The sequence below is a fragment of the Felis catus genome, chromosome B3, assembly GCF_018350175.1.
Source record: "Felis catus isolate Fca126 chromosome B3, F.catus_Fca126_mat1.0, whole genome shotgun sequence".
Classification (NCBI taxonomy): Eukaryota; Metazoa; Chordata; class Mammalia; order Carnivora; family Felidae; genus Felis; species Felis catus.
The window spans coordinates 97,383,336-97,396,636 of record NC_058373.1 but is presented as its reverse complement, the minus strand read 5'-3'; the positions used below and the strand labels follow the sequence as shown (position 1 = coordinate 97,396,636).

The 13,301-nt window shown below is 38.2% G+C and overlaps 1 protein-coding gene across 4 annotated transcripts in view; it reads right to left on the bottom strand.

Annotated features, from left to right (window-relative positions):
• Positions 1 to 12,351, bottom strand: part of KLHDC1 (kelch domain containing 1) — a 54,890-nt gene extending 42,539 nt beyond the window's left edge. The window contains exons 1-2 of one of the 4 annotated variants that reach the window (XM_045059888.1): positions 12,147 to 12,287; positions 9,299 to 9,464 (exon numbers count right to left, since the gene is read on the bottom strand). Coding sequence is in view for 2 of the 4 variants with exons in the window: in XM_019832983.3 (XP_019688542.2) it covers positions 12,147 to 12,242 (96 nt within the window). In the remaining 2 variants the exon portion in view is untranslated. Of the gene's footprint in view, positions 1 to 9,298; positions 9,574 to 12,146 lie in introns of those variants that run through there. The other 3 variants (XM_019832983.3, XM_003987618.5, XM_023255672.2) reach the window with 3 other exon arrangements.
• Positions 12,352 to 13,301: the final 950 nt, after the last annotated feature.

Genomic DNA, 13,301 nt, shown 5'->3' with positions numbered 1-13,301 from the left:
CAAACATGCCTTGATATCCCTCATCTTTAAAAACAAACAAACCCTCCCTTAACCCCATCTGCTATTTCTTGGCTCCCTCCACAATAAAACTTCCATACTAACTACAGTGAATGTCCCTCCTGTTTCACCTCACATTCCCCTCCTTCACATTCTCTCATCAATCCAGATTAATCTGGCTTCTGAGCCCGTCTTTTCACTAAAACTGCTCTGTGAAGATGACCCTAAAAAAGAGAATTTGTTAACTGATTTATCCAGAAATATGACCCAGAGAGATGGAATATATTTTTTTAAAAACAGACATGGAGGGGCGCCTGGGTGGCGCAGTCGGTTAAGCGTCCAACTTCAGCCAGGTCACGATCTCGCGGTCCGTGAGTTCGAGCCCCGCGTCGGGCTCTGGGCTGATGGCTCAGAGCCTGGAGCCTGTTTCCGATTCTGTGTCTCCCTCTCTCTCTGCCCCTCCCCCGTTCATGCTCTGTCTCTCTCTGTCCCAAAAATAAATAAACGTTGAAAAAAAAATTAAAAACAGACATGGAAAAAGAGAGAGAAGAACTAAGTCTAACCAGAATTTCATTAGCATGTAATAGAATAAGAGTCAATATTTGAAGAGACAAAGGCTGGGAATTTTACAAAATCGTTGAACATCATCAATCCTTGAGATCTAGGAAGTCCTAACAAGTTGCAAGCGGGATAAATAGAAATCCATACCATGATACATCACAGTAAAACTGCAGAATATCAAAGAAAAACATATTTTCTTAACAAGAGCCAGATAAAAAGCAAATCACCTTCAAACAAAATGGCAACTAATGACTGAATTCCCATTAACAACCAAGACTAAGTATTAGCCAATATGTTTAATGAAAGTAACTGTCAACCTAGAATTCTACACCCAGTGAAAATATATTTTAAGAACCAAGGTAAAATAAAGAAATTTTCAGACAAACATAAGTTGAGACAGCTGGCCAATAACTGACCCTCATTTAAAGAAATTCTAGGGGCGCCTGGTTGGCTCAGTCAGTGGAGCATCCAACTTTTTTTTTTTTTAGTTTATTTATTTATTTTGAGAGAGAGAGAGAGAGAGAGAGAGAGAGAGAATAGGGGAGGGGCAGAGAGATTGGAAGAGAGAAAGAATCCCAAGCAGGCTCTGTAGAGCCAGATACAGGGCTCGAACTAATAAACCATGAGATCACGACCTAAGCCAAGTCTGACGCTTAACTGACAGAGCCACTCAGGTGCCCAGAGCACCAGACTCTTTTTAAAAGAAAAAAAAATTTTTTAACGTTTATTTATTTTTGAGACAGAGAGAGACAGAGCATGAACAGGGGAGGGTAAGAGAGAGGGAGACACAGAATCTGAAACAGGCTCCAGGCTCTGAGCTGTCAGCACAGAGCCTGACGCGGGGCTCGAACTCATGGGCGAAATCATGACCTGAGCCCAAGTCGGCCGCTTAACCGACTGAGCCACCCAGGCGCCCCCAGAGCACCAGAGTCTTAATCCCAGAGCAGTGAGTTCAAGCCCCACAGTAGGTGTGGAGCCTACTTAAAAAAAATAAAAGAAATTTAAAATATTTTTCTTAAGTTTATTTATTTTGCAAGAGAGAGAGGGAGAGCACAAGGAAGGCTCAGAGAGAAGGAGAGAGAATCCCAAGCAGGCTCCACACCATCAGTGCAGAGCCCAATAAGGGGCTCGAACTCACAAACCACGAGATCATGACCTGAGCTGAAACCAAGAGTCAGATACTCAACTGACTGTGCCACCTAAGCACCCCAAGAAAAGAAATTCTAACAGCTATTTCAAGCAAAAGAAAAATGATATGCAATTAAAGATCTGAAATGTCATAAGAAATAGTATGATGAGATACTAGTAAATGTATGGGTAAATTTAAACCCACAAAAATGGGCTAAACTTTTTTTTATGCTTAAGGAGAGGGAAACAGGAAAGGACTACCTAGGGAAAAGGGTGACTGGACTTAAAACCTTCTTAAGTAACTGAACTCTCTGGGAAGAAGGAAAACTATTAACTTTGAACTTTGTGAAGTATTCATGTTGAAAGAGAGTAGTTCCCACATGGTTAGAAATAAATCATATAATTTCTACACAAGCAAAGACCAAAAAAAAAAAAAAAAAAAAAAAAAGGAAAGAGAACGAAAAACTCCTTAAACAATCCTCAAAATGAAAAAGTTAAGAAGCAGGAGGAAAAGAGAGAGGAGGGGAAAATAAAACACATAAACACATTTGATGAAAATAGTATATCGGAATCACATTAAGTGAAAATAGGCTAAACTCTTCAGATAAAATATACAAAATGTTAGACTAGACAAAAACAAGATCCAGCTATTTTCAGGTTGCAAGACACACATCTAAAATATAAAGATATATACAAAGTTTCCATGAGAAGGTAGAAAAAGGTATGCCATGCAAATACTAACCAAAAGAAAATTGGTACAGATGTACTGAGAAAATACATTTTAAGGAAAGTAATATTACTACAGATAGAGGATCACTACAAAATAATAAAATGTTCAATTATCCAGAAAGATATAATAATTCTAAGTTCATATACATATAAAGAGGCAGCCTAAAATACATTAAAGTAAAAACTGACAGGATCACAGGGAGAAATTAACAAATCTATAGTCAGAGTATGAGTTTTAAAGACCTGTTACAGTGACTGATGGAACAGGAAATAAAATAATAAAAAAGATAAAGGAGCTTTGAACAACACAATCAGCAGATTGATAAAATAGACATAAATAAAACACTTTACCTGATAATTAGAATATATATATATTTTTAAGACCTAATGGTATATTTATGAAAACTGGTCATATGCTAGTCCTTAAAGCAAGTCTCAACATATTTGAAAGGACAGGCAACAGATAGACATAGACAGACATAGATTACACTGTATGACACAATTAAGTTAGAAATTAGTAACAGAAACCTAATTACAAAAATAGCACAGAAATTTAAAATATTTTCCCAAACAACTTATGGGCCAAATAAGAAATGATAGTGAAAAGTATAAAATATTAAGACTGTAAAATAACAACATACTGCTTATCAAAAGGAGGAGGAGAGCTAAAGAGGTACTTACAAGAAAATATATAGTCTAACACACTTAAAGAATTTAAAAGTCTCAAAAAAAAAATGAATTAAGCATCCAGCTTCAGAAGTTCAAGAAATTACAGCACAATAAACCCATAGGAAGTAGGAGGAAAGGGGCGCCTGGGTGGTTCCATCAGCTGAGCAACCAACTCTTGATTTCAGCTCAGGTCATGATCTCACGTGTTTGTGGGATAGAGCGTCGCATCAGCTCTGCGCTGACAGCGTGGAGCCTGCTTGGATTCTGTCTCTCTTTCTCTGCCTCTCTCTCTCAGAATAAATAAACATTTAAAAGAGCAGGAGGCAATAAAAAGCAAACATTAATGAAATAAAAAAATACAACAGAGAAGATTAAGTAAACCAAAAGTTGGTGTTTCAGAAGGCTGGTAAACCTCTGGCAAAATTATTCAAAAAAGGAAAGAAAGGAAGGACCTACTAAATAAATATAGGGATGAAAAAAGGGACATACCTATAGCTACTACAGAGATTAAATAGAGGGTATTATGAACAACTTTAGTTTATGCCATGAAATTTTTAAACCTAAAGGAAATGGATAGAGATTGGAGGTGGGGTGAGGGAACCTTACCAAACTTGACATCAGAAAAAATGGAAAATCTTAACAATCCACAGCTTTAAAAAGATTGAATCAGAGATTTAAAACCTCCTCTACAAAGGTCCAGATGGCTTTACAGATGTGGTCTTCCAAACATTCAAAGAACAATTAATTCAATCTTACAAAAACCACTTCAGAATATAAAAGAAAGAACAATACCCAATCCATTTATAAACACAGATGTAAAAATGCCCCTCCCAAGAATTACCAAACAGGATCCAGTAATGTATAAAACAGATAACCTATTATACTAACTTGCATTTAACCTAGAAAATGCATCATTGGTTAATATTTATATAATAGTATAAATTATCCCATTAAGAGATTAAAGGAGAAAAAATATGATTGTCTCAGTCTGATGCAGAAAAATCACTCTCCAAAGTTCAACAGCCATTCACTGAAAATCAGCTAGAAGAAAACTTCCTCAAGTTGAAAAAAGTTATCTACAAACAAATAAACAAAAACCAAAGCAAACATCAAACTTAATGGTTAATAGTCGAAAACTATCCTTCTAAGATTAGGAACAAGACCAAAAAAAAAGGCTTCTATTTAACATTGTACTTTGGGTCCACCAGTGCAATAAAGAAAAGAAAACAAATAAAAAGTAGGAGGGAAGAAACAAAAGTATTCAAAAACTGTATTTCAGAACACCAGCAACAATCAGGAAATTTAGTTTGTAAAAAATTAACAATAGAAATTAAAAAACATAAAGAAACTAAGAATACAACAAAAGATGTACAAGATTCCTATGAAGACACTGTAAAATTTTATCAAAAGACGTTTTTAAAAGCCCTCCTAAATAGATATACTATATAATTGGAGGAGAATACTCAATTTCGTAACATGTCTATCACCCTCGAAAGATCTGAAGATTTGAATACAGTGACAAAAAATCCCAACAGAAACTTTATTTGACAATCTGACTCTAAAGTTTATACAAACGAGGAAGCACCATGGAAGAACAATTACACAGTTCGTCTAAAAGCTAAATGTAGAATAACCATATGACCCAGCATTGCAACTCCTACATACTCAAAAGAATTGGAAATAGGGGCTCACATATTTGTGCCAATTTCACAGCAGTATTATTCACAATACACAAAAGATGGTAACAACCCCAGTACCCCATCACAGATGATGGATAAGCAAAATATGGTATTTACACACAATGTCATCTTGTTCAGCCATAAAAAGGAATGAGGTTCTGATTGACACTATGACATAAATGAACCTTGAAAACATTGTGGTAAGTAAAATAAACCAGACTCAAAAAGACAAACATTGTATGATTCCAATTACTTAGAATATCTATAAAAAGACAAATGCATAAAAAGATTAGAAGTTACCAGTGACTGAGGAAAGAACTAAGAGAGAGTTATTGCATAATGGGTATAGAGTTTCCATTTGGAGAAACAGAGTTTGGGAACCAGATAGTGGTAACATCGTAGAACATTGTGATGTAATTAATGCCACTGAATCGTGCACTAAACTATGGCAAAAATGGCAAATTATAAGTTTTACATATTTTACTACAAAATAAAAATAGTAAAGAAAATTTATACAAAAGCACAAAAGGCTCTAAAAAACACAAAATATTCTTGAAGAACAAGATAGAGTGGGGATTTAAATTTATATGTTAACATTTTCAAACTTCTACTAAAGCAGTTGCAATTTACACGGTGTGGTTGTCAAAATAAACAGACCAACTGAACCTAATAAAGGACCTGGAAACATATCATACACACATGAAACCTTCATGTGTGACAGACTGAGTTTGCCTGTTCACAGGGAAAGGGACTATTTAATACATGACACAAGGACAAGTGGTTATCCATATTGAAAAAATAATGAAATTGGATCCCTATTCTAAACCATTTAAACAAACAAAAAATTCAGATAACAAAAGATTTAAACATGGAAGGCAAAACTGAACGTTGTTTGGAAGATAACATAGGACATTTTATGATCTCCATATTGAGAAAGATTAAAGATGCAGAAAGCATAAAGCTTTAAGGAAAAGACTGAAATTACATTAAAATGAAGAAATGCTGTTGAACAAAAGACAATCATCAAGAAAGCACAAAGACAAGCTATAAACTGAGAAGACATATTCAATTCATACAGCCATATACTTAAAGAATTCCTATAAATCAGTTAGAAAAAAACAAATAATCCAACAGACAAATGAGCAAAAGATATGAACCAGCATTTTTACCAAAGAAGAAACACAAATAGTTCATAATTGTTCAAATGAAAAGGCATTTAACGTCATTAGTAATCACAGAAAAGCAAACAAAACCACAATGAAGTATCACGTCACATTCACAGGATTGGGAAAATAAGGCCAGATAGTACTGAATGTTATTAAGGATGCGCAGCAAGGAGGAAGCTGCTGGGAGTGTAAATCGATACAAATATTTTGGGAGCAGTGACATTTCCAAGTAAATTTGGAGATGTGTATACCAAGTGACCGAGCTGTCCACCTCTTGGTATATGCCCTAGAGAGAGTGCATGCCCTTGTGCAGGTATAATAGGAGATGTGTTATAAGAATATTCCATGTAGCATTGCTTAACAATACCAAAAAAAGAAAAGAAAAGAAAACCATTCAAACATTCAACATCAGAATAAATAAATTGCAGTAAATTCACACAACAGAATATTAGAGAGGACATATATCAAATGAATGAATCCAGGGATGATTTTCAAAATATTTAATAACCAGATAGCACAGAAACTGACAAATCAGAATGGACATCAGCTAAAAACAGGTACAGCCATGCAAGGGCACACTAGCTGAATAAAAGCAATGTGTGAATCTAAAAAACATGCATTACTAAAAGAATTAAGTCACAAAAGAAAACATACGCTATGACTCCAAAACCAAATAATATATTGTTTAGAGACAGATGCATATGTGGTAAGATCATAATGAAAAGAGTGATTAACAAGAAATCAAGATCCTGGTACCCTGTGGGGTGGAAGGAGCACTGTAATCAGTGAAAGACAAGCAGAAAGCTGCTAAGGTACTGGTTCCAGTTGATTCCTTAAGCTGGCAATTAAAGATGTTTACCTTTAAATGATACTTATTTTACATTCTTTCTGTATATACATTTCAAACTTTAAAATTAAGAAAATAAAATTTTCAGAAATGACTAGTTACTCACAAAGTCATCAAAGAAGCTGGAGAACCAGCCTCTGATCCACACGAGTTAGGACAAGCTCTGAAAGCATGTCATAGGACAGGTCTGGTGAGCTAATTGCCGCTGTCACTGGAGAATGACACCACAACTTGTAGCACCACCTTTTATGCCAGGGACCTTGCTCTTCCTACAGATTCTATTGCTGGGTAAGAATCCTCTTCAGGTCCTCATTTTTGCATCTTACTACGTATTACTTAGTATTACTGTGAGTCCAAATCTAGCACAGATTCATCTAACTGGGTCCAAGCCACCTGCCCACAATCTAGCTGCAAGGGAGGCTGGAAAAGTGAGTACAGTACATGGCACTCAGGTTCTTTTTATTGGTCACTTACCATAAGCTATGTCCCTTCTAGATACTGGGGATACAACAGGGAACAAAATCTCAATCTTTATAGAATTTACATTCTATGGGCTAGGTAGAAGGTAGACAACTACAATAAATACCCCAAACAGACTCATGTGGTGGGTGATATTACAATAAAAGAAGGAGGTCCAAATTTGGGGCATCTAAAAAGGACAAATGTCTTCCGTGTGACATGGATGGCCTATGTGACCATATATGAATATGTAAAACAAAACTATTAGGTTAAAGAGACTATGCACTTAAGGCTTTTGATTCACTTCACTACATTTCTCCTTAAAAAGGTTACACAGATTTGTATTCCCATTACCAGACTAATTCATTTCCCCATGCTCTTTTCAAAAATTCTTTTTAATATTTGCAAATAGGAGAAGAAAAATCTCATTGTTTTTTTCAGTTGGGTTTTTCTTACGACTCATATTGTATTTCTTCTTTTGTAAATTTCTTGTACATACTCATTGCTCATTTTTCTATGGAAATACTTTTGCTTTTACAGATATTAATCTTTATTTTTGCCTAGATGTTGCAAATGTTTCCCCCAGTCTTTCATCTGCCTTCTCACTTTATGGTATTTAAAAACCATAGTTTTAAATTTTTAAAAAGGTTTTATCTACCTATCTTTTCCTTCATAGTTTTACCCAATTCATTTTTATTTTCCCAACTCAAAATTTTTAAAGAGTCACTGTTTTTCTTCTGGCATGATATAGCTTAATTTTTCTACATTTAACTCTTCAATCCTAAGGCTCTACTATCATTTTCCTCTAGCTATCCCTGGACCATTTATTGAATAATTGCTTTTCCAGAATTAAAATGCTACCTTTTGAATGTTTGGTTTGCTTGGCTGTTTATGTAACTTCATTTCCATTCCATCATGCTATCTCATGTTGCATCAGGAGCACTGACTTAAGTATTGTAATATTGTGGTATGTTTTAATATCTGGCACTGTAAACCTCCCACCTTGCTTCTTTGAAAACATATTCTAAATTGAGTCTTCTTCCCTTTAAGTCTATGTCCAAAACAGAAATATGTAGTTAAGCATACTTGTGCAGATATTTTCTATAAGGAAAAGTTTAGGGGAAAATGTATCAACATCAACTGTATTAACATAACTGTGTTATGAAAATAAAACTGTTCATATGATTAAGCCCTAAGAAGAAAGCATATCAGCTACAAACATGCTAAAACACCACGCTTTTCCTCCAAAATTTGGGGAAACTGCTCATAACTTTTCAATGTTTCCCAGTAGCAGCACTAAAGATTGCATGAAGTTCAGTAACACAGAAAGAATATGGAAGAAGAGGCAAAAGAATATTCTGGTATTGGGGCACCTAGGTGGCTCAGTTGGTTGAGCGTCTGTCTTCAGCTCAGGTCATGATCTCACAGTTTGGTTTGTGGGTTCGAGTTCCACAACAGGCTCTGCTGTCAACACAGAGCCCACTTTGGATCCTCTGTCCCCTCTCTTTCTGCCCCTCCCCCACTCATGCTCGCTCGCTCTCTCTCTAAAATAAACATTAAAAAAAAAGAATATTCTGGCACCAATTAAAATTTGCCACTTACTTTTTTCAGCACTTCCACTCTCACCTCTAGAGAGAGGTAGAATTGTTTTCAGATGCAATGTCCTATAGAATATGTTGGATAATAATGAGTTAATCTAGATGGTTATCTGTGGACTATTCAGGTTTTAGGATGTATGTTCATGAATTTCAACATATTGTTTTTGGTGATAAGGAAGAAAACTGGGGCACCTGTGTGGCTCAGTCAGCTAAGCATCTGACTTCGGCTCAGGTCATGATCTCGTGGTTCCTAAGTTTGAGCCCCACATGGGACTCTGTGCTGTCAGTGTGGAGCCTGCTTGGGATTTTCTCTCTCCCTCTCTCTCTGCCCCTTTCCCACTTGTGCTCACTCTCTTTCTCTCAAAATAAACTTAAAGAAAAGAAAAAAAATAAGGAAGAAAACTGTGATTAGAACATACAATCTGAAATTATTGGATTATTCTTAACTACTGACTACTGGATTACCTCCAGATTCCAAGGGCTCTCAGCTATCTTCTTTTCAGAAGGGTCTCAATAAAACACTTGTTGGAAGGATTCTACTTTTCCTCGAGATATGCTAGGTCTTCTTTTTTGCCTCCCACTCTCTTTCCTTCCACTCATGCCTTAGACATTCGTTAGCTGCTGATAATTCCTGGAATTTAAAAAGTACAGGCATACCTTGTTTTATTGCACTTTGCTTTACTGCACTTCACAGATACTGTGTTGTTGTTTTACGTTTATTTTATTATTGAGAGACAGAGACAGAGCATGAACACAGGAGGGACAGAGAGAGGAGGAGATACAGAATCCAAAGCAGTTTCCAGGCTCTGAGCGATCAGCACAGAATTCGACGTGGGGCTCGAACTCACAAACCGCCACATCATGACCTGAGCCAAAGTCGGACGCCCAATCGACAGAGCCACGCAAGTCCCCCTTGATACTGTGTTGTTTTTTGTTTTTTGTTTTTTGTTTTACAAATTGAAGATTCAATCAAGACTTCACTGGAGGCAGTAACTGCAGATGTGGTGGAAATAGCAAGAGAACTAGAATTAGAAGTTGAGACTGGAGATGGGACTGAATTGCTGCAGTCTCATGATCAAACTTGAGCAGATGGAGGAGTTGTTTCTTATGCATGAGCAAAGAAAGTGGTTTCTTGAGGTGGAATCTACTGCCGGTGAGGCCTCTGTGAAGATTGTGGAAATGACAACAAAGGATTTAGAATATGACATTTTCTATTCTTGGGAAGGCAGCAGGAGGGTCTGAGTATTGACCCCAGTTGTGAAAGAAGTTCTACTGTGGGCAAAATGCTATCCAACAGCATCACATACTATAAAAAAAATCATTAATGAAAGCCAGAGTCAATTGATGTTGCATACTTCATCATATTCTTTTTAAGAAATTGCCACAGCCACTCAACCTTCAGCAACCACCACCCTGATCAGTCAGCAACCATCAACATCAAGGCAAGACCCTCTACCAGCAAAAAGATTAGGACCTGCTGAAAGCTCAGATGATAATTAGCACTTTTTCGCAATCAAGTATTTTTAAATTAGGGTATGTACATTTTTTAGACATAATGCCATTGCACACATAAGAGACCACAATATAGCATACACATAACTTTTATATACACTGGGAAACCAAAAAATTCATTTGACTTGCTTTATTGTGGTGGTCTGGAACCAAACCTGCAATATCCAAGGTATGCCTGTAGCAAACTCTTTCTAAATCTGCATGGCACTTTTCAGAGTGGTTCTTAACAGCATCGTATCATTGAATCAGTAAGTAGTAGAAAACAAAGTGATTCTATTCACTGATTGCCACCTGAACACCTGGAATCTAATTAATTACATAATTTTCAAGATTAAAATGAGATAAAAATATTCAGACATTTCATTTATAGGCCCAAAAGAAACGTATACTGTCACCAGATACGAGATATTGCAGTTACTATGTTAAATTAGATCTTTTCACTTAACTTTTACAATATTAAGAATCAATATAGCAGATGAAGTTTGACACCTCTACATCTTCAAGTGGCAGAGCTAAAAAAACAATCAAAATATTTCTTCTACATAAAACCATCAATAGATCTAGGCTCCTTTTTCATAAAGAACAAATGGTGTAAGGATTAGACATGAAGAAAACATAGTCATCTAGTTTACCTTAGTTTATCACAGAAAAAATAGCCTTTGGAAATCCAATATACCTAGGTTGGAATCTCCTACCCTTGAGGTCAAATGGCCATCATTCATTCCCATTGACTCATCATCCTTACTTTTAACGGGGTTATTACTTACCTTATAAGGCACGATAAAGATTATATAAGATTAGGAATATGAAAGTTCCTAGCACATGCCAGGTATAGTAGGCACTCAAAGGTCAGTTCTAATTTTCCCGTCCTGATACTGCACCAAATTAAAAATAAACACACAAACAAAACAACAAAAACCAACTTGGATCTGAGAATCATTTAACATAGATAGTATGTACTTTATTTCAGTGAGTGAGTCAGTAATGTTACATCTGTCATATAATCGTATCGAGACAGTCAGAAAATGTGGGTTCTACTTGCAAAAGAACTTCCAGATGGCTCGCTTTAAAAAGACAAAAAACCAAAAACTGTAAACTGATGGGGTTGGCTTATACTCCTGAACTGTTTTCTGGCTTTAGAATCTTTGCTTCTATAATCTTATGATTATAGAAACAAAACAAATACACACATTCAAACCTCCATCGTAATAAGCGTATTTAAGCAATTTTTACTAAATTGTTGCTAATACGAGTCTATTCTGAGACTCGAAAAAACTTCGTAATTACCCACCGATAAAGGAATGCCACTAAAAATCGCTTAGAAACAGTCAAATGCTTCAGCGATTTCAATACCCCGAATCGCAACCTTGCAATAAGGAAATATTTACAAAACAATACAGCCCGGCGTCCTCGTGGTGCCTTTAAGTCTGCGCAAGCATTTAAAGATAATTAATCGCGCAGAGACTTAGTGCCGGTCAGCCCGGGGGGGTTACTGGACAGCTGCGGGGGGTCGCGGGGGAGGGTGGGGAGCGGACAGTGGGAAGAGCCCCAGAACGCGGGTTTGAAGGCTTTCAAAGTGGAAGCAACGGCGGGGCGGCGTCAAGCCCTGGCGCGGCTGGGAGAGCGGCCGACGGCGGAGGGGCGGGCGGGCGGGCGAGGGGGTCGCCGGACGCGCCGGGCCCCGGCCGCGGACCGACCCCCGTCTCGGGGCCGGTGTGGGCGGGCGCTCGGCGTCCGCTCGGGCCCAGAGGCCGGGCGGGCTCCCAGCGCGAGTCCGCCCCGTCCCGCCTCTTCCCCTTACCACGTAGCCCCCCCACACGTAGAGGAAGTTTCCGTCCACCACGGCGCAGTGGCCGCTGCGCTCCTCCGCCACGCAGAACGGCTGCGAGTCCGCCATCCGCGCCGTCGCCCGGTCCAGCCGCTGGGCGCGCCTCGGCCCCTGCCCACGGAGCGGCCTCTCCTGCCGCCGGGCTCTTCCACGCACGAACGGAACGCGTCGAGGGCCGAGATTGGTGGGAAGGCGGAACGAGTGCGTCTGCGCCGTCCCGCAGCCCGCCCGGGAAGCCTGGCCCGGGGTGGCGTCGCCCGTTAGGGATGCTCTAGGCTGAGCTGTGAGGGAGGTGCCGTGGCTTCGGAACCCTGCCACCTGCTGATTTCTTCCCACTCGGATCGCGTGATTTTGGCAGTACAGCCTAATTCTGTCTCTTATTCGCTGGATTAATAGGCTTCTGGTCTATTGGTGCTGCTGTGACATAAATCAATATATTAATGCTTCGTGTGGGTTTCCTTTTCCACTCAACCTCCAGCAAAGATGGTTATCCATAAGAATGGGGGTGTGTGTAATATATATTTTTTAATTAGGGATTTTCTGAAACGTATTCTAGCAAACTACCGCCTGGGGTCCAAAGTAAATCTGCCCCTGTTTTTGTATAGCCCACAGCCAAGAATGGTTTTACATTTTTATTATTTTTTTCATGTTATTTTATTTATTTTATTATTTTTTTTAAATTTACGTCCAAATTAGCATACAGTGCAACAATGATTTCAGGAGTAGATTCCTTAATGCCGCTTACCCTTTTAGCCCATCCCCCCTCCCACAACCCCTCCAGCAACCAACCTTCTGTTTGTTCTCCATATTTAAGAGTCTCTTCTGTTTTGTCCCCCTCCCTGTTTTTATATTATTTTTGTTTCCCTTCCCTTATGTTCATCTGTTTTGTCTCTTAAAGTCTTCAGATGAGTGAAGTCATATGATTTTTGTCTTTCTCTAATTTTACAAATACCCTCCAGTTCCATCCACGTAGTTGCAATGGCAAGATTTCATTCTTTTTGATTGCCGAGTAATACTCCATTGTGTGTGTGTGTGTGTGTGTGTGTGTGTGTGTGTGTGTGTGTGTGTACCACATCTCCTTCATTCATCCATCTATGGACATTTGGGCTCTTTCCATATTTTGGCTAT